General features: G+C 42.5%; 1 protein-coding gene across 1 annotated transcript in view; it reads left to right on the top strand.

Annotated features, from left to right (window-relative positions):
- Positions 1 to 2,893: 2,893 nt before the first annotated feature.
- The window catches only part of NUDT3 (nudix hydrolase 3), a 36,060-nt gene continuing 14,706 nt past the window's right edge, over positions 2,894 to 24,247 (top strand). The window contains exon 1 of the mRNA XM_034414629.3: positions 2,894 to 3,669. Coding sequence (XP_034270520.1) covers positions 3,571 to 3,669 — 99 coding nt within the window. The 5' untranslated portion in view covers positions 2,894 to 3,570. The remainder of the gene's footprint in view (positions 3,670 to 24,247) is intronic.

Raw genomic sequence — 24,247 nt, forward strand, 5'->3', positions numbered from 1 at the left:
GGAGATTCTTTTTCTATCTTCTCCCATTAAACCTCCTCCATTGAGCATCTGTGTTTGTACATGTAGTCAGCATTGTGCACATGGCAACAGCATAAACCTGTAGAATTCTAATGTGATTCTATTGTTACTACAAAAGCAATTACTCAAAACTGTTCTGTAGTTCACTCACATTTATTTTCAAATAAATAGAGGTATGCAGGCAATTAAAATTAAATGCCAATTCAGCAATTTGTCATGTCATGTCATACATGTTTGAAGCCAATACATTTCATGTTTGAAATTGAAACTCAGATACTAACCCTAACCCTAGACCTTGGTTCTTGAATTCAGCTCAGCTGACAATGTATTGTATTTGACAATTTTTAAAAATTAAATACCAACAAGTCTTCATGCAACTGTTTCACAGCATACCCACCATATACTTTAAAAAACATATAACTATGGCAATACTTCTTCACTCTTATGTCTGCAGATAACCACCTGGCAGCCCTGTTTAGTGTGACCCGAGCCCTTTTAGAAAAAGACTTGGAAGTTCATATACAAGGTCATGCAGCTGAATTTGCAGAGCATCTATTGGATAAAATTGCTTGAATGTATTCACCGGTCTTGATACAGGTCCAGTTGAGATGCACAGGGCAGAATCTTTCCCTATTATCTGGGAATGGTTTGAATAGAGTCCTCCTGAATGTGAATTCAACCATCTGCTCATTAAATCCATGTTCTTCCTGGCTAGCTAAGGCTGCCTGCGGATGACATGGAGTTAGATTCTAGCACTGGTGAACTCTTCCTTGAGAGGGAATTGTTCTGCCCCTTAAGGAGGCATTGGTTTGCCCCCTCTTCAAGAAGCCATTGCTGAACCCCAACATATTGGATAGTTTTCATCCAATATCCAATCTCTCTTTTGGAAGTTGTGAATAAGGTGGTCAAACAACACCTTCGGTAGGTAAATTGGATTAACTGGACTCTTTTAGGTCAGGATTCAAGCCTGGGCATTAGATGGAAATGACATTGGTTGGACATTTGGATGATTTCTGGCATGAGCATGATAGGGATAGTGTAGCCATTCAGGTTCTTCTTGATGTCTCACTGGCATTCAATACCATCAACCATGGTATCTTTCTAGATTAGCTGCATGGGGAGGAGGAGTGAGCAGTATTAATGTTCTCGTTCTCTTCCTTTCTATGGGACCAATACTAGTCAGTGTTAATTGAGTGTGAGAGTTCTCACTCTTGATCCCTATTATGTGGAGTTCTGTAGGGTTTGGTACTGTCTCCACTCCTGTTTAACATCTATATAAAGCTGTTGGGTGAACAGGTGGCAGTCGTTGCTAGAAAGGCCTATGTTCAGCTCTGTGTTGTGCTCCAACTGCACCCATTCTTGGATCATGATGCTCTACTCACATTTATTTATGCCTTGGTCACCTCCTGAATGGACTATTGTAATATGATCTACATGGAACTCGCCAGTTAAGCTTCCAGACATTTGAGTATCTAGAAGCTTAACTGGTGCAAAATGTGGTGGCATGGACAATTATGCATGCCCCTACGACTGCACACATTATATATCTGCTCCATGAATTGCATTGGTTATGAGTTTGCTTCCAGGTTAAATTCAAGAATGCAGGATTCCACCTTTAAAACCTTACATGTTATGGTACAGGTTAAGTGAGGGACTACCTCTTCCTAGTTACATCTACCCTATCCAGCAGGAGAAGCATGTTATGGGTTCCATCTGACAGGACCCAGAATATGATCTTTCCTGCCATGGCATCTATCCTCTGGAACATTTTTGAGGTAAGATTAGCTCCAACCCTATTGGCCTTCTATGAGTCTCTTAAAACATGGTTTTTCCAGCAGCCTTGGAAATCCCATGAAAAGAGGGAGCTTACAAACGGTTATACTGTATATAGGGGATTGGTCTAAATGACCAGTCAGACCAATCAGAACTGAAGAAGCTTCTTGGATGAGAAGCCAAACAATTTCAAAGTCTAGATAGTTTATTGTCTCAACATTTAATGAGAGAGCCAGTATTTTACTTAGTGAGAAAGGAGCTTTATCTGACCAAAAGACAAGTCTAGTTGTCTTTTGGTCAGATAAGACTCCTTTCTCACTAAGCAAAATACTGGCTCTCTCATTAAATTTTGAGACAATAAACTATCACAAGTTATAGGTTAATAAAAAAACAGCTATGGATGTTATTCATAGTGCTAGTCAGGAGGCAAGTTGCACTGCTGTCACCCCACTCCTTTACAGGGCAGAGGTTAACTTTGCTTCTGAGGAAACAGTCTTTTTTTTTCTTTTTCTTTCGGCAGACATCTTGTATTTAGAGCCCATTCCTGTCAACTCTGAAGGAAGTTTGCTTTCTCTTATTGTCATTCATCTGAGAAAGAAAAGCCAGCTTATGTCAAGGAAGGAGAAAGACGATATGGCTGGGGGTGGGGGTAGTTGGGGCCAGTCGAGGCAACTTTTTAAATAAAGGAACTAATTCCTCTTATGCAGACATGCCACCCTATCAGTGACATTCATCACGATCGATCCACCTGCTTCAGGATATCCTTACGGTAAAAGATACGAAAGCCGAACACGGTGGGGCATTGTACATTGTGAGCGACAAAATTTCACAGCTTTAATGTTCGGAAAATATGATTTTCCACGAAAGCTAACGGATTAAGTCTCTCGCCGAAATACGAAATGTCCATTTCTTTGAGAGTAACTGCAAATGCGACATTCTAGTTTTTTTCCTGCCATCCCAGGGGAGACACCCTTTATTCTGGCCATCTGAAGCCGTCTTACCCCTCCCTTGTCTTTATCGAAGCTTGCAACAAGACTTCTTTCTTTCTACGCTTTTGGCGTGCCGCTGCTCTCACAAGATGGGCATTGTTTCCTCTCACTGTACGCGATTTGCGCAGCCCCGCGATTAAGCCCGAGGCCGTGAGCAAAACGCTACACCAGACGTCTCGTTTACAGTACTGTGGCTTTCGTGTACGGCGATAGCGTAAGAGTGCGCCGGCAGCGGAGCACATACGGTACCCCTCCCCGTGTTCTCGACACTCTTTGACTTACAGTAGTGCGGCTGGGCTCAAGCCTCGCGTTGGGAGACGCTTTCTGCAACGGGTGTCCGAAGCGGAAAGGGGCGAGTGATTCCCAATCCTCGGTTACGCTGCTTGCGTAGTATGCGCCGAAGAAGAAATCCCGGGCAGCGCTTTTCTCCACCCGCTGCCTCTGCGCCGTTGACGTAGTATGCCCCAAGATGGCGCCGCGGTCGTCGTCGTTGGCGGCGGTGGCCGAAACGCTGGCAGAAGCTGCGGTCCTAGTCCTGGAGCAGCAGAGAGAGGGAACAAGGCGGCGGGTGGACGGCGACAGTATTTGTAGCAAGTAGCGGTGCAGAGGGGGCTTCCCCTCCTTTTCGGCTGTTGTGTGAGGAGGCAGAGACTCTCTGGGATAGCGGGTCCCCCGCCCCCTTCAGGCAGGGAGACCCCAACCTACCCGCGTGCGGAGCCGACACCCTTTTCTCAGCTCATCTCGCTGCTGCCTCCCTGGTGGGCCTTCCCACCCCTTTCCCCGACCGGAGATGATGAAGCTCAAGTCCAACCAGACTCGAACCTACGACGGGGACGGATACAAGAAACGGGCGGCTTGCCTCTGCTTCCGCAACGAGAGCGAGGAGGAGGTCGGTGAGCCGCGCGCTGTAGGCTAGGTTGGAAAAAGGGCAGCAGAGCCGGAGCAAAGAAACGGCCAGGGTGCTGCCAAACCGGGCTGGGGTGGAGGTGGGGGGGCGGAGAAGAGGCGGGGAGCGCTGGTTTCGGGCAGGAACAGGACGCCCGACATGAAAGAGAGAGAGAGAGAAGGGAGGGAGGGAGAGAGAGAGGGAGAGGGGAGGTGTGACGAATTGGAGGGCGCTGAAGGGGGAGAAATGGGGGGCGGAGACGCTGGGTGGTACTCGCCGAAGGACGGAGGATGGGGAGAGGGGCGGAGCTTGGGAGGTGGTTGCTCCCGAAGAATTAGTCGGCCCGAACGGGAAGCGAGGCTGAGAATGGTCCCCCGGTGCCCCTTCGGCCCGAGCTCACTATAACAGCTCCTATCTCCCCGTCCGGCTCTTTGCAGATGCACGCCTTGCGGTTAGTGAGCGAGCGTGACGGACGGAGTTCCCGAGTGGCTAATAGTACGAGAACACGCGGCTGTTACTAGGCGAGAAGTGACTCACAACAGTCCTTTGGCGCTCTCTCCCCTTTGTGAATCGCTTGTGGGAGGTGCAAAATACTTTTTTTGGGCTAAACGACGCTCTGTGTAAAAAAGACGGTGTATATTCCGTTTGAGCCCTCTCTCCCCCTCCCTTTTTTTCCCCCTCATCGCGGGAATGCGTGCATTGTAGACGGTATTGATCTCCCTTATAGTACAGTAAGATTAATGCTAAAACGCTGTAATGGCTTTGAGAGCCTTTCTTCTGGAAGCAGGATTTCTTTATAAGTAAGTGCACGCCCTTCTTTAGAAATGTCACAGGTCTGCCCAGGATAAATAAAGGCGGAGGTGCATTGATCAGGGAATTATATTATATTCTTTATATTCTTTAACATTTAATTATATTCTTTACAGGGCCGGATTTAGATGAAAAGAGGCCCTAGGGTATTCCACTTATGAGGCCCTTTCACCTATAGTGAAAGTGTAATTTTAATTTTGCTAACAATTTGAATGTAGGCCCCTCTTGATCTTGAGGCCCTAGGCTGAAGCCTAGTTAGCCTATAGGAAAATCCGGCCCTGATTCTTTAACACCAGTAAGAAATAGGCGGTTGGATTCTTGATATGTGGTGTGATTCTTTATAGGTTGATTGCAGTAAGCCATATGTTTCAGCTGGGCTTTCTACCAAATACTTGCATAATTGGTTCTAGTCTGAAAGAGGGTGATGCATAGAAAAAACTAGCAATAGAAGTTGCTGAAGAGGAAAATGTTTTAATTTGTTACTGTAATTGTTAAATATTACTGGTTGTTACACACATGTCATAGGTAAATTGCAGGATGGTGAAGACTGCTTAAATGGGGAGTAGGAATACTTCTTTTAAAATTATATAAAACAATCAAAGGAATTGATTCCATCAGATGCACAATATTTTATAGTACAGTTTGTTTAGTGACTGTTTGAAGTTACAACGGCACTGAAAAAAGTGACTTATGATGGTTTTTCACACTTAACGACCATTGCAGCATCCCCATGGTCATCTGATCAAAACTCAGATGCTTTAGATGATTCATGACAGTTGCAGTATCCTGGGGTTGTCTGATCACCTTTTGCAACTTTTTAACAAGCAGAATCAATGGGGAACCCAGATTCACGTAACAACCGTCTTACTAACTTAACTGCAAGAAAACTCATAAAATCAGTCAAAAGTTAACAGCTTAACTCGCTTGTCTCGCTTAACAGCACAAAGTTTGGGCTCAATTGGGGTTGTAAGCTGAGGACTACTTATAAAGCAATGGAGGCTGATATAAACAGATGTATATGGTACAGTATCTGAAATTTAGCACAGCTCTCCTGCTTCCATGGTCATTTAAGCATATTACTTAAGATGGCAAGAAAGAAACTTATTTCTGGATTTAATAGATCAAAAAAGACTGGTCAGAAATTGCCAATAGAAAGATTTGAAAGGAACATGATCTTGACGAATTTTCTTTATGATCGTTGAAAGGAATACATCCATACATTTGATTAGTACTTGAATTCAACATGTTGCAGTTGCACCATACAATATTTCACTAAAAAAACCCTGTTTCTGATAAGAATATGTTTGGAAAAGTGATACTATTTAATTATAAAGTACTCTGGGGTTTATATAATATAATCCAACTAGTGTGTTTGTAAAGCACTGTGTCTTATTAATCTATAGCCATGGGTATCAAACTTGCCGCGTCATGTTGCCATCACATAATGTTTCGCAATGTTTTTTCCATTCACGGAGCTGGAGTGGGCGTGGCTTGCGTGAGAAGCATGCGGCCCACAGGCCGCTAGTTTGACACCCCTGCTCTATAGAATAACTTTATAAAGTAGGTCAAGTACTGTTATGTCCACATTGTACTTTGGGATATGAGAATGAGAGAGCACCTTGGCATTGATCATATAATGACTTTATCATATAGTAGAGGGGAGAATAAAACTTGCCTCTACCTGAAAGTTCTGTGTGTAGGCTCTATAGCAGTGATGGAGAACCTTTTTGGCACCGAGTGTCCAAACCGGAACATGTGCGCGCGCCAAAAACCAGAAGAGCAGCTTGTGATGGCGTGTGTGCCCACAGAGAGGGCTCTACATGCCACCTCTGGGACATGTGCCATAGGTTCGCCATCACAGCTCTATAGCTTCTCATTCATCTACTGTATCATTTGCAGAAGTAAATATATGTTGTGTTGAAAAATGGAGCAGAAAGTACAGTACAGGTAGTCCTCAATTTACGACCACAATTGAGCCCAAAATGTTTAAGTCAGTTTCCAAGCATCTGAATTTTGATCACATAACCATGGAGATCCTGCAACAATTATAAATGTGAAAAATGGCCATAAGTCACATTTTTCAATGACATAACTTTGAATGGTCACTAAATATGAACTGTTGTAGGTCCAGGATTACCTGTAGTCTCTTGAAGGTTTGTAGGCAATCTGTAGCAACTTTGCTTGTGTCAACAGGTTGAACTTGGAAGCTTGAAGTTGATTGTCCACTTGGAGGTTATCTGCAGGATAGCACTGCAGAATAGTGGAGAACAAAGCAGCTTTCTGTTCCTGCATATAGCACGTGCAATATGGTGCATGGGCTCTTAATAGATTACAGGTTGCAAGTGTTCTTCTTTTTGTTGTAAAAATTACTATTGTTTAAGTTCATTATTTTATATTTACAACTGAAAAGGAAAGAGAATAAATTAATAGCTAGAGAATGAAGTGGAAAATAGTGTTTGAGGACATGAAGAATCAATGTTATTTATTGTCTTATTATTTATTTCAAGTAATAAATAGAACTTAATAGGACTTAATTTTAATGTTCGATTTATGTCACTGACAAGAATTTATTATAATCATGTGATATGATCCAGAACAGCTTTTTAGATGTACATAAACTAAAAATTCCAGCATTACTTTGAAATGTTTTAATATAACTTTTTAAATACCACTTATCAATTAACTAGGAATGTATTATTTCTTCACCATAATTACTAAACTACAAAACTGGGATAATGATTGACAAACACCAGAAGATCTATAAAAGTAAATCTATAATAGGAAAATATAGCTCTGATACTATCAGATAAATAAAATAGTATTGTGATTGGTAGAAAAGAAATAACTCTGATTTCATAAAAAAAATAAATAAATCAGTAATTCCAAAAACTTTTAATCCCATAGTTTGTGGGAAGGACATGTTTAATATTGCTATTTCTAGAAAAAAAAAAGCCTTACTCCTACCAGGCATCTGTTACACTTCAGTTGGCATGAGTAGGTAGTGAATACTGAATGTTGTGCACAGGCAGGCATTTACAGAAAGAAATGATCTTAAGTGTTATGTGATAATTTATAACTCTGCAGAGAAACATGTGACTGAACACATTTGGCATTTTAAAAATAAGGGTCAGTGTATCAATTAATTTTAATTGAAAGTCTTTTTAGCTACAAATCTGTTTAAAGAAAGATGAACACGATAATAAATTTGAGTTTTTCTCAAGTGGGGTGCATTTGTTGGGGGGCATTTAGATATTTTATACTGTGGATTTTTAATATTTTAAGCCACCTGGAGTCACAGTGTGTGGATTGAGAGACCATATATGTTTGTTTAATTAATAAACTAGTAATAATGCCTAGTAAGTGATGATAAGTCACGTACAATTTAGCACAGTGATGGCTAACCTTTTCCGGACCGAGTGCCCAAAGCATGTGCATACACATGTGCACGCGTCCCCCACGCATGTGCCTCGCCCCATGTATGCGCGTGTGGGTCCCTGCCCCCGCATGGGCCCCCTGTGCATGCGCACATACCTCCCCTGTGCATGCAAGCACGGGGCCCTGCCTGCACCCTCTGCGCATGTGTGTGCACCCCTTCATGCGCACGCCTATCACGCATGTGTACACGGCCCCCCCATGTGTGTCCGCCCCCCACGCTTGCGCGGCAGACATCTGAAGACCATCTGGCCGGCGGGAGGTGTGCACGCATACGCAGCAGAACTGAATTGGGATGACGGTTCATGTGCCATCAGAGAGGGCACTGCATGCCACAGGTTCGCCATCATAGATTTAGCATAATAAATGACCTGCCTCCAGAATAAAAAAACCAACCAGCATTATTTTAAAAAACCATTACTAAAATCATTTAACAAAGGATCAGAGAGAACATATTGGTCTCCAGGATTTATAGTGCTAATTTTTTAATGAACACTTTTTCTAGAAGTAGAACCTCTGTAGGGAAGAGGTCTTCTATCTTGTAATAATTAGCAGCTTATTTGAGCAACAGAAAATGTACAGTGCAATATAATCCTTATGCAAGTTCAAGGTTTTCCTAATAATTTATCTGAACAACAGATGCTTAATGGTCTGCTTTGCAGTATGAATTGATCATTGAGCTTGTTGGTGGAAAACTTATTGTGTGTACTTTAAATGGAAAATATCTTTTGCTTACTAATAGGTAAGCTTTCTCAGGTGGCACATTAGGTTTAATATGCTCTCTCCCCTGAAATTGCTGAACTAATGTGCCAATTATTATATCTTTTAGGTACCTGTTAAAAATCTATATCTCTATCTAGGCCAGGGGTGTCAAACTCACGGCCAATGGGCCGGATGCGTTACGTGCTGTCCCGCCCCTGCCCGGTTTAGCGAAGGGGAAAAAAGTCCCGATACATCACGTGACGCTGCTGTGATGACGTGGGATTCACACCACTGATCTAGACCATCTTTGTATGAATACTGCATGGTTTTGGTTTGTTTCTCCCCCTCATTTCTACTCTCTCTGAGTACATGCATGTATTTATACCGTATTATAAAATAATTACTGTGTTGAAAATGATATAAAATATATTTTATATATTGCAAATTTATATTTTGCAGCACATGTAACATCTGATTTTGTTCAAAGTAATACTTTCAGTTGTTAGTAATGAAATTCTACAGATGATCTTCTGGAACATTGAAGGTGTTGGATTTATTTCATTGTTTTAAAACATGGTAGTGAAATCATGAAGATAATACCATAGGTTCTGGGAATCTTTCAGACTTCTTAATAATACCTCTCTGGAAGGACAGAGATGGGTCAGAATAGAGGAGTTGATAATCTTTCAAACTAATGCCCAAATAGCTGTCCCATAGCATTGGCAGATTGAAAGATTGTTTTTTCTAGAATCATTTCTTCCCAGGTCCCCAGCTGGATATTTTCGGATTCAACCTATCTTTTGCTGGCTTTTTTTCATTCACTAAATTTGGTCCTATTTCTTCAATTTTGGAGATTAATCTGTTAACAGAAAAATGGACAAGGACTTGAGCCTCTTTCCTTAATGTTTTTAACATTTTAAATTAGAAAGATGTAGTTTTGTTAGAAAATCTAAGTATTATATGTAGCACACAAGTACAGAAGTACATAGTAGTACAGAAATACCAGAAGTGATATTCATCTACTTTGGGATGAGTAGATGCTAACATTATGGCACTTAACATTTGTGTTACCATAGTATTATGCATTTAAATATAAACTTTAGCGTTTATCAGGCTCTACATATTAGCTTTGTGAAGTTAATAAATGTTCACCATTTACAGAGATGTGCTCTTTGTATTTTGCACTTGGATAAAGCTGCATAAGGTAGCATTTCAGGAATGTTAATGCTTTGGAAAAGTTTCTAGGCCTAGATTGTATGCTAGGAAACCTCAAACACATGCAGAATGACTCTTTTTTCATTTCCTTTTAAGACACTATCTTAGCAGCACATACTTTTTTCAAAGGGTTTCTTCTATTGAGCAATGTTTCCCATTCATATAATGAGAAACTTAGTCATGCAAGAGAATAAAATTTCTGTGTGTGTCTTAGAAGCTTGCCTTTAATAGTTTGTTTCAAATATTAAAAATGAATGCTGAGGATTGGGAGGATTTGGGAGCAAACAGTTGCTCTTATGGTACAAGTGTATCAGGATACTTCTGAATCATCAGAGTTCTTCTGCAGTCTTCAGTAATTGTTCAGTTGCAAAAATCAGATAGTTGTGCTCACACTTTTCCACATTAAATATGTCACTCTTCCACATTAAAAACAGTTAATGTTAATTTTGGTAATTTTGGTATCATACTGTAGTTTCATAAAATAGGAAAACTAAGATTTTAATTCTATTTTTGGCCCTTGCCAGTGAATTTACAAATTAATTCAATAAATATTACTATCCTTACTAAACTACATATATAGAGTAACTGTTGCAGCATATGAAAAAAATTGAAAGGAAAGCAAAATGATGATAATGCTTGAAGTATTATTGATTTGTTAGGCTTTATTTGGCCAGGAAAAAACAATTCTACAGGTAAAAAGTGTTCTGACTCTTTTAAACTCTTAGTCTTAGAAGAGCCCATAACCATCTCCAACCTAAGTGGCTGTTTGAGCATATCAAAATACAATTAATTCACTGTTAAATAGCCCAGGAATGGTATTAAAAATCTTACATTTCCAGTTAGCAATTTTTATTGTTAAGAAATGGAAATTACCTGAACAGTTGAAATCAAGACAAGATCTGAAAGATTTAAAAAAATTCTGTTAGAACTGGCCACATACTGATCAGATCTGCAAAACATAAAACCCAAATCAATGCAAAGGATGTGCCAAAAGGTTTAGTTGATGCTGGACTATCTCCAGGTCACAGTACAGCTTTGCTTATGTAGCAGTGGTGTGTGCATGAGAGAATTGCCAGAAAGAAAGCTTTTCTCCAATCTCATCACAGAAGTCATTGTCTAAACTATGCAAAACAAACCCTTGATAAGCCTGAAACATTCTGGAATGAAGTGGATTGATGAAACTAAAGTTCAGTTGTTTGGCAACAGCCACAAAGAATAGATTTGGAAAGGAAAAGTGAAGCATTTAAAACTTGCCAACAGCTTTATTATGGGGTTGTTTGTGTGGCAGCTGCTGGAATAAGAAATACTGCGTGTAATGAATTTGGCTAAATATCTCTATCATCTATCTATCGATCTATCGATCTATCGATCTATCGTTAATGTGAGGCGAGTGAAGACATAATGATCTAAAACACATCTCCAAATCAACCTTGAAATATTTATTGGAAAGAAAGATAAAGGTTTTAGAATGGATTTCACATTTCCCAGACTTGAATATTATTGAAAATCTGCTAGGTGAGAGTTGCTGTCAATAATTCATTGAAACATTTGACCAGGATGCCTCAATTTGTCATGTAACTGTATATGTGTCACATAGGTATGCTTGATTTTTAAAGTAATACCTTAAATTTTAGATGTTGACCCTGGGTAGCATTAGAAGAACATTACATTACATAAAGCATTTTATGGAAATATTTAATTTCATTATCAAGTGTTGAAGAATTTTAGGAGTTTGAGAGACTTTCCCATAGAATGAGAAAGTTTAAAACTAGTTTGCAAATAGTTCTTTGTAGGCGAAGTAAGAAAGGGAGTCTATTTTACAAAAGGGAGGGGGGAGCAGTTGGGATGTCAGTGCTCACCATCAGGTGATAGTTAAGCAACAGAATTCACTGCAAAGCAAGATGTTCCCATTGTTGCCTTCTTCTCGGAAACCACCCAATCTTAACGGGAATAAGTCATTTTCCCTTTTTAATTCTGTTGCTGACAATTGTATTTCATAGTATCTGAATTTGAACTTCCCAGCAGATTTCACAGAAAGGAAGCAAAAGGAGTAGTTAAAGAGTTAAAGTGTGTAGCGAAAAGCTTCATGAATAAATTGAATTCATTATTTTCTCTCATGATGATAGATAAAACTGTTTGGAAGAATGCAGCAGATTTTCACCTTTAGCCAAGAAAGGCTTCTTTATTATTTTAGTAAATAGAAGAACCTTAGAGCTATGAACTTTTTTTCCCCTGTTATACTATGCCATTTGCTGCTGGGCTTTTATAGAGGTTTTAATCCATATTTTCACTCTGACATTTGATCCGTTTGTTGACAGATCATGAAAATGCACTTAGTCTTAGGATATAAATCCTGACTGTGCTCTCCAAAAGTCATTTGAGCAGTTTAATCAGGTTATATAAATAATAGGAGAAAACTGTCTCTTCTACCTGAAAATTTGAAAAAACACTGCCTCAATGTTCCTCAATGGAATTTTTCAGTATAGTTCAATCACCCAGAACATTATTTCTCTGAAATTATGTTTAATTTAGTTTAAACATTTAGCTTTAACTTCAATGTGCACTTGACAGATCCATTTAAATCTTTCTAGTTCAAATCAGTGGGATATAATTCTGGATTTTTTTACTTGACTTTTCCTGAATAACTACCATACTTAATTAGAATAGTGACTTCAGTATTTAATTGTTGAATAGTGTCTTTGAAAAACTTTGAAAAAAGTTGCATTGATTTCATCTGTCCAGAGCAGAATCCAATGCATTTCTAAATATTGGAAAAACTATGAAAAACTGATTTTTCTCAAAAAATCTTGTTTCTTTTCTGTTCTTTAAAGATTAAAAATGTAAGTTACAATACTGGAGGGAAAAAATGAAACAGTTTCAGAAAGCTTAGTTTTAATGTCACTTAATAGCTGATCAGATGAGGGAAGCCTTGCATAACTGAACATTGTACACTATTGCACATTTTTGTATTTTAAAGTATTATGTCATCTAACTTCAGCTTTTATTAGGAAAATCTTTTAATTAGTTGCTTCATCACTGATTTCTTTCTCTTTATCTCATTCTTTTTTTCCTGAGAAATCCAGCCTTTTTAAAGCCTATCTTCCTCTCCTTTTTTTTTTTTTTTGTAAAAAAGAATAAATGTACAAAAGGATAAAAAGAGATGTAAAGATAAATATGTGAGTCTATGGCCACTTAGAATGTGAGAGTTGATATGGGAAGGGGACAGGAAGAAAGAGGAATATTCCAAGCTTTTAGGTAGGTAATTTGATTTAGCATGTTCTGTGAAATCCACTATTGTGGTTTGCAAAGTATGATAGTGTTAAATATGAAGTAACGGGTTTAAAAAATGTACCACAAAGTCAATTGAATTAAAAATAAAAGATATGAAATGATGTAGGATGGTATTGAACTGAAGGCATATAGAAGGCAGTATTTTAGAGATTGAATGGGAATGATACTGAAATATTGAAAAGTGAAATTAAAATGAATGCTATGTTAATACCCAAGAAAAATTGATGGAAAGGTAAATGCTGAATATGTTTAAAATGGTAATATTGCACCTGGAGAAATGTTAAAATACAGATGCTGATGAAGTGGTTGTATAACATTTTAAGGATATATGTCTGGAGGAATACTGTTATTGTTTACCTTCACAAAGGGAAAGATAGTGAATGCAAAAATTACAAGGGGAAGGAATTTGAAACTATTCTAAATGAAAAATCGGAAGAGGCGAGCACTATAGTGGGGACTTACGGTGGCAGAAGATCTGTCCAGGCCATCTTTTTGCTCTTCAGCATTTTACTGAAAATATTTATTGTATATCTGTTTACTTAAAGCTTACGATAAAGTGAATGAATTCGAATTATGAAATATTTTGTGTGAATATGAAATTGAAGATTGATTGCTAATATGATAAGAGCACATTTGAATAAGTGAAACACTTAGCAAATGGTTTAGCACTGAGCAGAGAGTAAGACATAAATGTGTAATGATCCCTTGGTTGTTTTGTATTAATGATACATTTCATAAGACATACTTGTTAGCGGTATGCTGTTTGGGAATGTGAACATTCATACAGTTTTGTTTGTAGATGGTGCTGTGTTGTTTGAGAACCTGAATATTTACAGCAAAGATTAATCTGAAAATTAATGTGTCATTGGTCAAGATAATTGTGTTTCTCAAGTAAATGAAGTGCACAATGGAAACCTTTTTTTACAAATGATGAAAAACTGGAACATGTAAATGAATTTAGATACTTTACAGGAGGTAGGAAAATGAATGGAGAAATTTTAAGACATAAAGTGTAGAAAGGTGGTGGTTAACATGTAGTTTGTTGCAAAAAAGAGGAATGTTTGCTTTTTAAAAAGTTAAAAATTGTTGTACATGAGATCATGCTTCTGCATCATTTTATGTATGGAAGTGAGAGCCGGGTATTCAGGAGAAATATAAAAATAAACTGAATCCATTAAAGAATAGAATATTTAGGTGTTTGGGTAAAATAAGAAAAACAGAGCTGACAATGAATGGTTGCTGAATTACTATGTACTGAATACAAAAGTGAATGGCCAATATGAAAGAAGTAGGTTGAGCTAGTTTGGTTATGTAGAGAGAGAGAATGAAGATTAAATGACAGAGCAAGTACATGAAGATTCTTTAGATGTATAGAAATCACTCATAAAAATTACCTTATTGTATTTATTAATATAAAAATAATATAACATCATTTCGTTGTAAAATTTCATGAAATCTTTACCAAAGAAAAATACTGCTTCATTTTCAGATTGATTATTATATGACATTAGGAGACTGCCAACTCCTAATGACCATGTAGGTTTTTTTAAAAAAATTACAATCTGTCCCTAACCTGGTCTTTCAAGTTTTTTAATAGTATGGCATTTGAATGTCTTTTCCAAGACTTGTGATTGCTCTACTAAGTGCTTGTCGGTGACATACAGGTAGTCCTCTAGTTTGTCTAGTGACAGTTGAAAGTTACAATGACACTGAAAAATGTGACTTGTGACCTTTTTTCACAGTTACGACCTTTGCAACATCCCCAGAATCATGTGATCAAAATTCGGACACTTGGTAACTGACTTATGTTTATGACTGTTGGCTGTGTCCCAAGATCATGTGATATCCTTTTATGACCCAAAAGTGCTTTTTCAAGAGGCAACTGGACTTTCTGTACTTTTGGGACAACCATGACCTGGATGACTCAGACTCCCATAAACATTCCCCTTTTATGATCTTCTGATAAACAAAATCAATGGGAAGGCCAGATTTTTTTAAAAACCAAGTTACTAACTTGTCAACTGCAGTGATTCACTTAACAACTGTGGCAAGAAAGGTCATAAAATGGGGCAAAACTCACTAAACAAATGTCTCCCTTAACAACAGAAATTTTGAGCTCAACTGTTGTTGTAAATTGAGGACTGTCTGTATTTCTTGACTGCTTGTTCCTTTATTGTTGATTGATCCTAAAAGGCAGAAGCTGTTCACCACTTCAGTATCTTCATTGTCAATTCTAAGGGTGGTTATTTTATCTGTTGTCATTAGTTCAGTCTTCATATTTAATTCTGCTGCTATTATTTTTTTTACCCTGCTTCTCAGCACTTCTTGACTGCCTGTGCTGGCTCTGGGCGAATCAGACACACACACACACAAGTCATGCATCAAACCCAGTTTAAACAACAGATCACAGTAAATGCCGGATCTGCTGGAACAGAATAAAGTTGGAGCTGAGCTATCGACCACTCCGCTCCGCTTTATAGGTCTTCTGATTCTTATTGTGTTCAGCTGCTGTGTGGTTAGTTTGAATTAACCACCTGCTGATCCCAGCGGACGTGGTTCCATGATGTCATTGGTCTGCGCCACTTGATTCAGGAGTGTTCCTGTTGCCGCTGAGGTTTTGGCTGTGCAATGTTCTGTCCACCCACTTTTCGTCTTACCGAGCCCCGCTACTCCCATCACCACCACTGTGCATCATTGTCCTAATCATATCACCCCAGCCTGCCACCATCACCATCTCCCGTGCCTATTATTATCATTAGCAATGTGGCCCTTTTCTGGTTTTCTGGCCGGCACTATTCCCTGGTGTTTCCCCCATGTTTGGTGATGTGTCGAGAAGTTCTTGACACATCCCCTACCAGGTATCCTCCTAGGAAGGACAAGAAGGAAGAAGTTAACATGTGTATATTAGCCGTCCATACAGCTTGTGTGGATATAACTTGTGAAATTGCCTTAGTAGTTTCGGGGCATTTAGATCTTCCGCCCTTACCCACGAAGCATCTGTATCAGGGTATCCTTTCCAGCATACTAAGTATCTAAACTGCCCATGGTACAATTTTGAATCGAGTATTTTTTTGATTTTGTAGAATTCACCTGATATAGGTCCCGGACGCTTATCGGAATCCCTCAAGATGGTCACCGGTTTTAATAGGCTGCAATGAAATATCAGGTCTACCTTTCTCAATAAAAGTGGTAGTTTCAATGCTACTGTTACAGGGTTTATTAGTTTCTCTATAGTGAAAGGGCCAATATATTTTGGATCCTGATGTCAGAGACTATTCAGGCTCTGCAACTTCACGGGTTTTCAATAAATCTAGAAAAGAGCCAGTTAATTCCATCCCATTCTATCCATCATTTAGGTGCCCGGATAGACACAGTCAGTTGCCAGGTTTTTCTATCACCAGAACGTCTAGTCAGCATACAGGCCTTGATACATCGGGTCAGGTCAGCCAGGTCTGTCTCCCTCGCAGTATCGTCCCAGTTACTAGGGAAAATGATTTCATGTCTGGCCATCGTTCCTTGGGCGAGGTTACATTCCCGAACCTTACAATGGTTCCTCCTACCGAGCCAACGAGCAGGCATCAGTCACTCCACAACAAGAGTCAGAATGCCTCCAAAAGTTCTCCACTCCCTGAACTGGTGGACATCACCTTCCCTAGAGAAAGGCTGTCTCTTCAAGGAACTGCCACATCTAACATTAACTTCAGATACCAGTCTATTCGGCTGGGGGGCTCACCTGGGTTCCCAGATGGCACAGGGCAGATGGTCTCCACAGGATCTGTTACATGACATAAATTGGTTGGAACTCAGAGCTGCCCACCTAGTTCTCCGTCATTTCCACCTCTCGCTAACCAACCATCACGTGTTGCTGTTAACCGACAATGTGACCGCCAAGGCACACGTGAACAGGCAGGGAGGCACCCGGTCCAAGGACCTGATGTCCGAAGCAGAGAGCCTCGGCCTCTGGGCGGAATCACACTTGCTCTCCCTCCAAGCGGAACATATTTCAGCGCACACAATGAACAGGCGGACTGGTTGAGTCGAACTACCGTCGACCACTCCGAATGGCGTCTCCATCCAGACCTGTTTCACCAACTGACCAGGTTTGGCCAACCATGCGTGGATCTGTTTGCAACACCAAAGAACACTCACCTACCACGGTTCTTTTCCAGATTTCCGACGCCGGGGGCAGAAGCGACAGATGCCCTTCAGGCGCCCTGGCCTCGAGGCCTTCTATATACATTTCCTCCGACACCTCTACTACCAAGGGTCATCCGGAAGCTTCTGGACGAGCAGGCAGAAATTCTGTTGATGGCTCCGCACTGGCCCAGAAGGGTTTGGTTTGCGGACCTGGTGTCACTGTCAGTGTCCCGCCCGTGGAGGATTCCGCCAGACAGGATTGTCCTAAGCCAGGGAGCAGTTCAACATCCCGAGCCCCAGTGGCTCCAACTGGCCGTCTGGCGATTGAGCGGGAAATCCTGAGGGACTCCAGATTCTCAAGCGAGGTCGTTTCCGTCATCCAGGCGTCTTGTCATCCGTCTACCACCAGGATTTACGACACCATTTGGTCAACCTTCTCTAGCTGGTGCCGAAAATCGCACATTCCTCCCAGGGCAGCTTCTCTTCCGGACGTCTTGAATTTCCTACACTCAGGATTCAAATGGGGACTTACTGCCAACATGCTCCGCAGACAGGTGGCCGCCTTAGCGACTATTCTACAGGGAGAGGGTCCTATCTCTCTCTTTCAACACCCCAAGGTGAGGAGTTTTCTTCGGGGAGTTGCTAACTTACGGCCTCCTCCAGTCCATAGGTATCCTTCCTGGGACTTGCCTCTTGTTCTGCAAGCACTTACGTCTGCTCCATTCGAGCCCTTAGGATCCGCCAGCCTCAGAATACTTACCTTCAAGGTCGCCTTCTTGATAGCAATCACATCTGCGAGAAAGATCTCCAAACTGGCGGCACTGTCGGTACATGGAGATCTATGTATCTTTTACTCCGACAGGGTGGTCCTCAGGTTGGACCCGACTTTCATACCAAAAGTCAACTCTTGGTTTCACAGGGCACAGGAGGTGGTTTTACCTAACTTTTGCCCTGACTCAGCACATCCTAGAGAACGACGTTGGCACACGCTCGACGTTCATAGGGCACTCCACAAATATATTGACAGGACCGCATCATTCAGGCAGTCTGAATCACTATTTGTATCATTCCAGCCTACTGCCATGGGGAAGAAAGTTACCCCATCTACAATTGCGAGATGGTTCAAAGCTTGCATTGCAATGGCTTACGAACACCAATCTACTCCAGTGCCTAGAAACATCACTGCACATTCAACTCGTAGTGCTGCCACCACGGCAGCCTGGGTTACTCAGGCTTCCATATTGGAGATCTGCAGGGCTGCAACTTGGGCTTCTCCCACTACCTTTATTTACAAGTTGGACATTTTTGCCTCAGCCGAGGCTTCGTTTGGCAGAAGAGTCCTGCAGCAGGTTCTACCAGGAGAACGACACCTGGACCGCTCGGACTCCCGCCCTAGGGATACTTAGCTTGGGTATATCCCATTGCTTGGACTCTCCAAGCAGCGCACAGGAGATTGAATGTTGGAGCTTACCTGAATGTTCGATCTATGTGCGCTGCAGGAGAGTCCAATCCCGCCCTACTGTAGCGGTCCAGCATCCAACACTTACTTATAGTGGACATTCTTCTATCATCTTACTACGTCTTCTGCAGACCTCTTCGTCGAAACACTGAAGGCTCATGGGAGAAGGAGGCGTGGCTAGGCAAATTCAACTCAGTCTCTGGCCAACCAGGCTAAACTTGAACCCATTGCTTGGACTCTCCTGCAGCGCACATAGATCGAACATTCAGGTAAGCTCCAATGTTCATTTCCTACACTAGCGAGGAGGAAGACCTTGCAGAGCTTGAGCTATCTGAGGATGAAGGTAGATCACCTGACAAACCGGCATTCACTGGTCTTTTTAATCCCAGCATGTTACCAGCAAGTTTTAATCCCAGCAAGACCTTACCATACAAGGCCAAAACTACTGCAAACTTAGGGATGGCATCTGGGGCACTGGGGCGTTCTACTGAGGAGGATCCAGCGCCCGTCTTTTCACTGAACTAGTAAACTCAAGAGGTTGTTCCTTCTCCCAAATTGTTTGTAGACATTATTCGAAAGCAATGGAACCAACCTGGATCCTTGTCCAATCCCAGTGGATTGGACAAGAAGTTGTATACCATAGAGCAAGAAGTGGAGGATTTGCTTAAAATACCGGCTACAGATGCTCCCTTTGCCAATCTGGCCTCCTCAAATATTCTTCCATCAGACTCAGCTGAGGGGTTAAAAATCGAGGATAGGAAAGCAGAGATGTCACTTTGTAAAACACATCAAGCAGCTGCCTGGGCAATTAGATCAGCCACAGCAGCATCCTTTTTTAATAGAACATCTCTTCTGTGGCTATGCCAGATGCAAGCACGTGCACCACCAGGGGATGTCAGATTACATCAGGACATCAACAAATTGATAGTGGCTGCAGAATATTCTGCAGACGCTACCCTTAACGCTGCCAAATTTGCTTCCAGAGCGTTGGCCTCTAATGTTACATCCAGATGCCTGCTATGGCTTAGCCATTGGCAAGCCGACATGAAATCCAAATGGAAGCTGGCGTCAGCTACCTTCCAAGGCGGCAACCTTTTCGGCCAGGTGCTAGACCCCATTTTAGTGGAGACCAAGGACAAACGGAAGGTGCTTCCGTTTTCACATAGAAGAGCTGACAGGAGATACTCCCCCTTTTATCACAAGCAGTCCTTTCGTGGGCCTGAGGGCGGTTACTCCTCCTCCTCCTCCTCCTCTACCTCCTCCTCCTCCTACCAGAGGACCTACCTTCCCCCCACCGATCGTTCCCAGGATAGAGCCTTGCTCAGGGACAGGCCCTGAGAATCTCAGTCACGGAGACCCTTTCGAGGAGCTAGTGGTAGATCCTACCGCAGATCCAAGTGACTCTCAGTCGGGGGTTCCCATTGGAGGCCGTCTCTCGTTGTTCGCCGCCCAATGGGAACTAACCACAGCCGATGCCTGGGCTCTGCAAACAGTCAAGCTTGGTCTCACCCTAGAATTCTCTTCCATCCCACCAAGGAGATTCATCTCCTGCACTCTACCCAGAGACGCCACCAAGAGTTCTCTGATGGAGGCCGAGATCCACCACCTGCTCTCCATACAGGCCATAGAACCAGTACCTGTACAACAGCAGGTTCTCAGCTTCTATTCGATTCTCTTTCTGGTCCAGAAAAAATCTGGGGGCAACGGGAATCTTAGATCTTAAAAGACTCAATATGCACAAATTGCATCAGACAAGGGGATCTGCTGACATCCATAGATCTCAAAGAAGCCTACTTGCATATACCAATTCAGATCTCACACAGGAAATATCTCAGATTCTGCTATGCAGGACAACACTTTCAATACAGAGCCCTCCCCTTCGGTCTCTCCTCTGCCCCCAGAACCTTTACCAAGCTCCTAGATGTTGTGGCGGCCCATCTTTGAACCTGCCCCATCAGGCTCCAATGTTACCTAGATGATATTTTGATTCAATCGTCATCCCTCAGACAGGCAAGGCAGGATCTCTCAGAGACGATACACACACTTCAGATCCATGGGTTTTCAGTAAATCTGGAAAAGAGCCAATTGACTCCCTCTCACAGTATTCTACACTTAGGGGCACGCATAGACTCACTCAGCTGTCAGGTATTCCTGTCACCAGAATGTCAGGCCAGCTTACGAGCCATGATACGGCAGGTCAGGTCATCCCGATCAATCTCTCTAGCAGTATTGTCCCACCTGTTAGGAAAGATGATTTCCTGTCTTGCCATAGTCCCTTGGGCAAGGCTACATTCTTGGACCCTGCAATGGTTCCTATTACCGAGCCAACGAGCAGGCAACAGCCATTCCACGACCAGGGTACGAGTGCCACGCAACGTCCTACGATCATTGGACTGGTGTATGTCGCCTTCCCTAGAGAAAGGCTGTCTCTTCAAGGATCTTCCTCAATTAACGCTGACCTCAGATGCCAGCCTATTCGGTTGGGGAGCTTACTTGGACTCCCAGATGGTCCAGGGCAGATGGTCTCCACAAGATCTGTTACATGACATCAACTGGCTGGAGTTGAGAGCTGCCCATCTAGCTCTGCGCCGCTTCCACCAATCGCTAAGGAACCATCATGTGTTGCTGTTGACTGACAACATCACCGCCAAGGCACACATGGACAAGGGGGCTCCCGATCCAAGGTTCTGATGTCCGAAGCGGCGAGTCTGGGCCTCTGGGCAGAATCTCATCTCCTTTCCCTTCAGGCGGAGCATATCTCAGGAGCGAACAACGAACAAGCGGACTGGCTGAGCAGATCAACCATCGACCAATCAGAATGGCGTCTCCACTCAGACCTTTTCCACCAACTGACAACCAGATTCGGCCTACCATGCGTGGATCTGTTTGCCATTCCCAGGAACATCAATTACCACGATTCTTTTCCCGTTTTCCGACACCAGGGGCCGAAGCAACCGATGCCCTCAGAGCGCCCTGGCCTCAAGGGCTCCTCTATGCTTTTCCTCCAACCCCACTCCTTCCGAGGGTCATCCGGAAACTTCTGGACGAGGAGGCGGAGATTCTCCTGGTTGCACCACACTGGCCCAGGAGGCCGTGGTTTGCAGACCTAGTGGCACTGTCGGTATCGCATCCTTGGTGGATCCCGCCAGACAGGATTTCCCTCAGCCAGGGGGCCATACTTTATCCCGAGCCACAATGGCTTCAACTAGCCATCTGGCACTTGAGAGGAAAATCCTGAAAGGTTCCAGATTCTCAAGTGAAGTCATTTCCATCATCCAGGCTTCTCGCCGCCCATCTACTACCAGGGTCTACGAAGCCACGTGGTCAGCATTTTCTTGCTGGTTTCACAGTTCGCACATAACGCCTACCCTAGCCTCTATTCCGGATATTCTGAGCTTCGTCCATTCAGGCTTTAAGCAGGGGCTTTTTACCAACACACTCTGCTGGCAGGTGGCTGCTTTGGTGACCATAGTGCATTCTGAGGGCTCCACCACCCTCTCTCAACATCCAAAGGTGAGGAGTTTCCTGAAAGGCGCCTCCAATTTACGACCTCCTACCATACATAGGTATCCCTCCTGGGATCTGTATCTTGTTCTACAAGCGCTCACATCCTCTCCATTTGAGCCGTTGGGGTCCACCAGTCTCAAGATTCTTACCTTCAAAGTCTCATTTTTAATAGCAATTACATCAGCAAGAAGGATCTCTGAGATGGCTGCTCTATCGGTGCGCAAGGACTTATGTATTTTCTACCCCAACAGAGTAATTCTCCGACTGGACCCGACCTTCATGCCCAAAATCAATTCATGGTTTTACAGAGCACAGGAGGTCGTTCTACCGAACTTTTGCCCCGATCCTACACATCCCAGGGAACGACGTTGGCACACTCTAGACGTCTGCTGGGCACTTCGCAAGTACATTGACAGAACCGCATCTTTCAGAAAAACTGAATCTCTTTTTGTATCATTTCAGCCCAGTTCCTTGGGAAAGAAAGTAACTCCATCCACAATTGCAAGGTAGCTCAAGGCTTGCATCACAATGGCCTACGAGCACCAGGCTAGACCACTTCCAAGGCACATTACAGCGCATTCCACCTGCAGCGCCGCTACCACGGCAGCTTGGGCCACACAGGCTTCCATTCTAGAAATTTGCAGGGCGGCCACTTGGGTCTCCCCTACCACTTTCATCAGGAACTACAAACTGGACACATTTGCCTCCGCCAAAGCTTCCTTCGGGAGAAGAGTCCTTCAGCTGGTCCTACCCGACAAAAGGCCCCTGGACCTCTCGGACTCCCACCCTAGGGATATTTAGCTTGGGTATATCCCAGAGCTTGGACTCTCCAAGCAGCGCACAGGAGAAGGAACATTGGAACTTACCTGAACGTTCGTTCTCTGTGCGCTGCAGGAGAGTCCAACCTCTCCCTAGTAGTCTCCTTTAGTGGTCCAACCCCCAACCTTGGGGTCCTTATCCATCATTGGGGCTACATCATCTCCAGACCTCTTTGTCGAAACACTGAAGGATCATGGGAGGAAGAGGCATGGCTATGCAAATTCAACCCAGTCACTGGCCAACCAGCCTGAGGAAATCCCAGAGCTTGGATTCTCCTGCAGTGCACAGAGAACGAACATTCAGGTAAGTTCCAATGTTCCTTCAAATATTTTGTGAAGAGATATACTCTGTTCCCTACTCGAAATGGTGGGTGATCAGTCTGTCTTTTGTTTGCTTGTTTGTATTCAACGGATGCCTTATTTAATGCTTCTTTGACATGTGGCCAGACTCTATTCATTTTCTCCGTCTATTCACTTGGTGTTTTTGGTTCTCGGGCTTGTATATCCAATTCCGGGATTGCAGTAAACTCTTTTCCTGATACCACCCTGAAAGTGTATAGCTGGTACTGCGGTGTATAACATTATTATAGGCCGTTTCTGCGAACGGTAATAGTTCGTACCAATCATTTTGTTGATAGGAACATAAATACCGTCCTACCATAGCGTTGGCTCATTCAGCTGCCCCATTGGTATTCGGATGGAAGGCAGATCTGAGACTCTGTTCGGATCCAATACGATGTATAAAATTGCTCCAAAACCGGGCAGTGAATTGTATCCACCTATCTGATATGGTTCTTTTAGGTACTCCGTGTAGACAGTATATATGCTGTACAAACAATTTGGCTAGACGTTGTGCTAATGGCAATCCTTTACATGGGGTGAAATGTGCCTGCTTCGAAAATAAATCAATTACGGTCCATATTATTGTATGTCCCTTGCTATTTGGTAATTCGACTATAAAGTCCATGGCAATTTCATCCCATGGTCTACTAGGTTCAGCCACTGACTGTAAGAGGCCAAGTGATTTGCCAGGACGTGGTTTGGATGTTGCACAGACCGGACATCCTTTTACATATTCTTCAATGTCAGTCCGCATTTTAGGCCACCAGAACTGCCTCTTGACCAACTGTTACGTTTTTATAAACTCAAAGTGTCCTGCTGTCTTTATGTCATGACACTGCCTTAATACTATATTCCTCAGGGTTGTGGG

Source organism: Pantherophis guttatus, chromosome 3 (genome assembly GCF_059756535.1).
Source record: "Pantherophis guttatus breed Tessera chromosome 3, ASM5975653v1, whole genome shotgun sequence".
NCBI lineage: Eukaryota > Metazoa > Chordata > Lepidosauria > Squamata > Colubridae > Pantherophis > Pantherophis guttatus.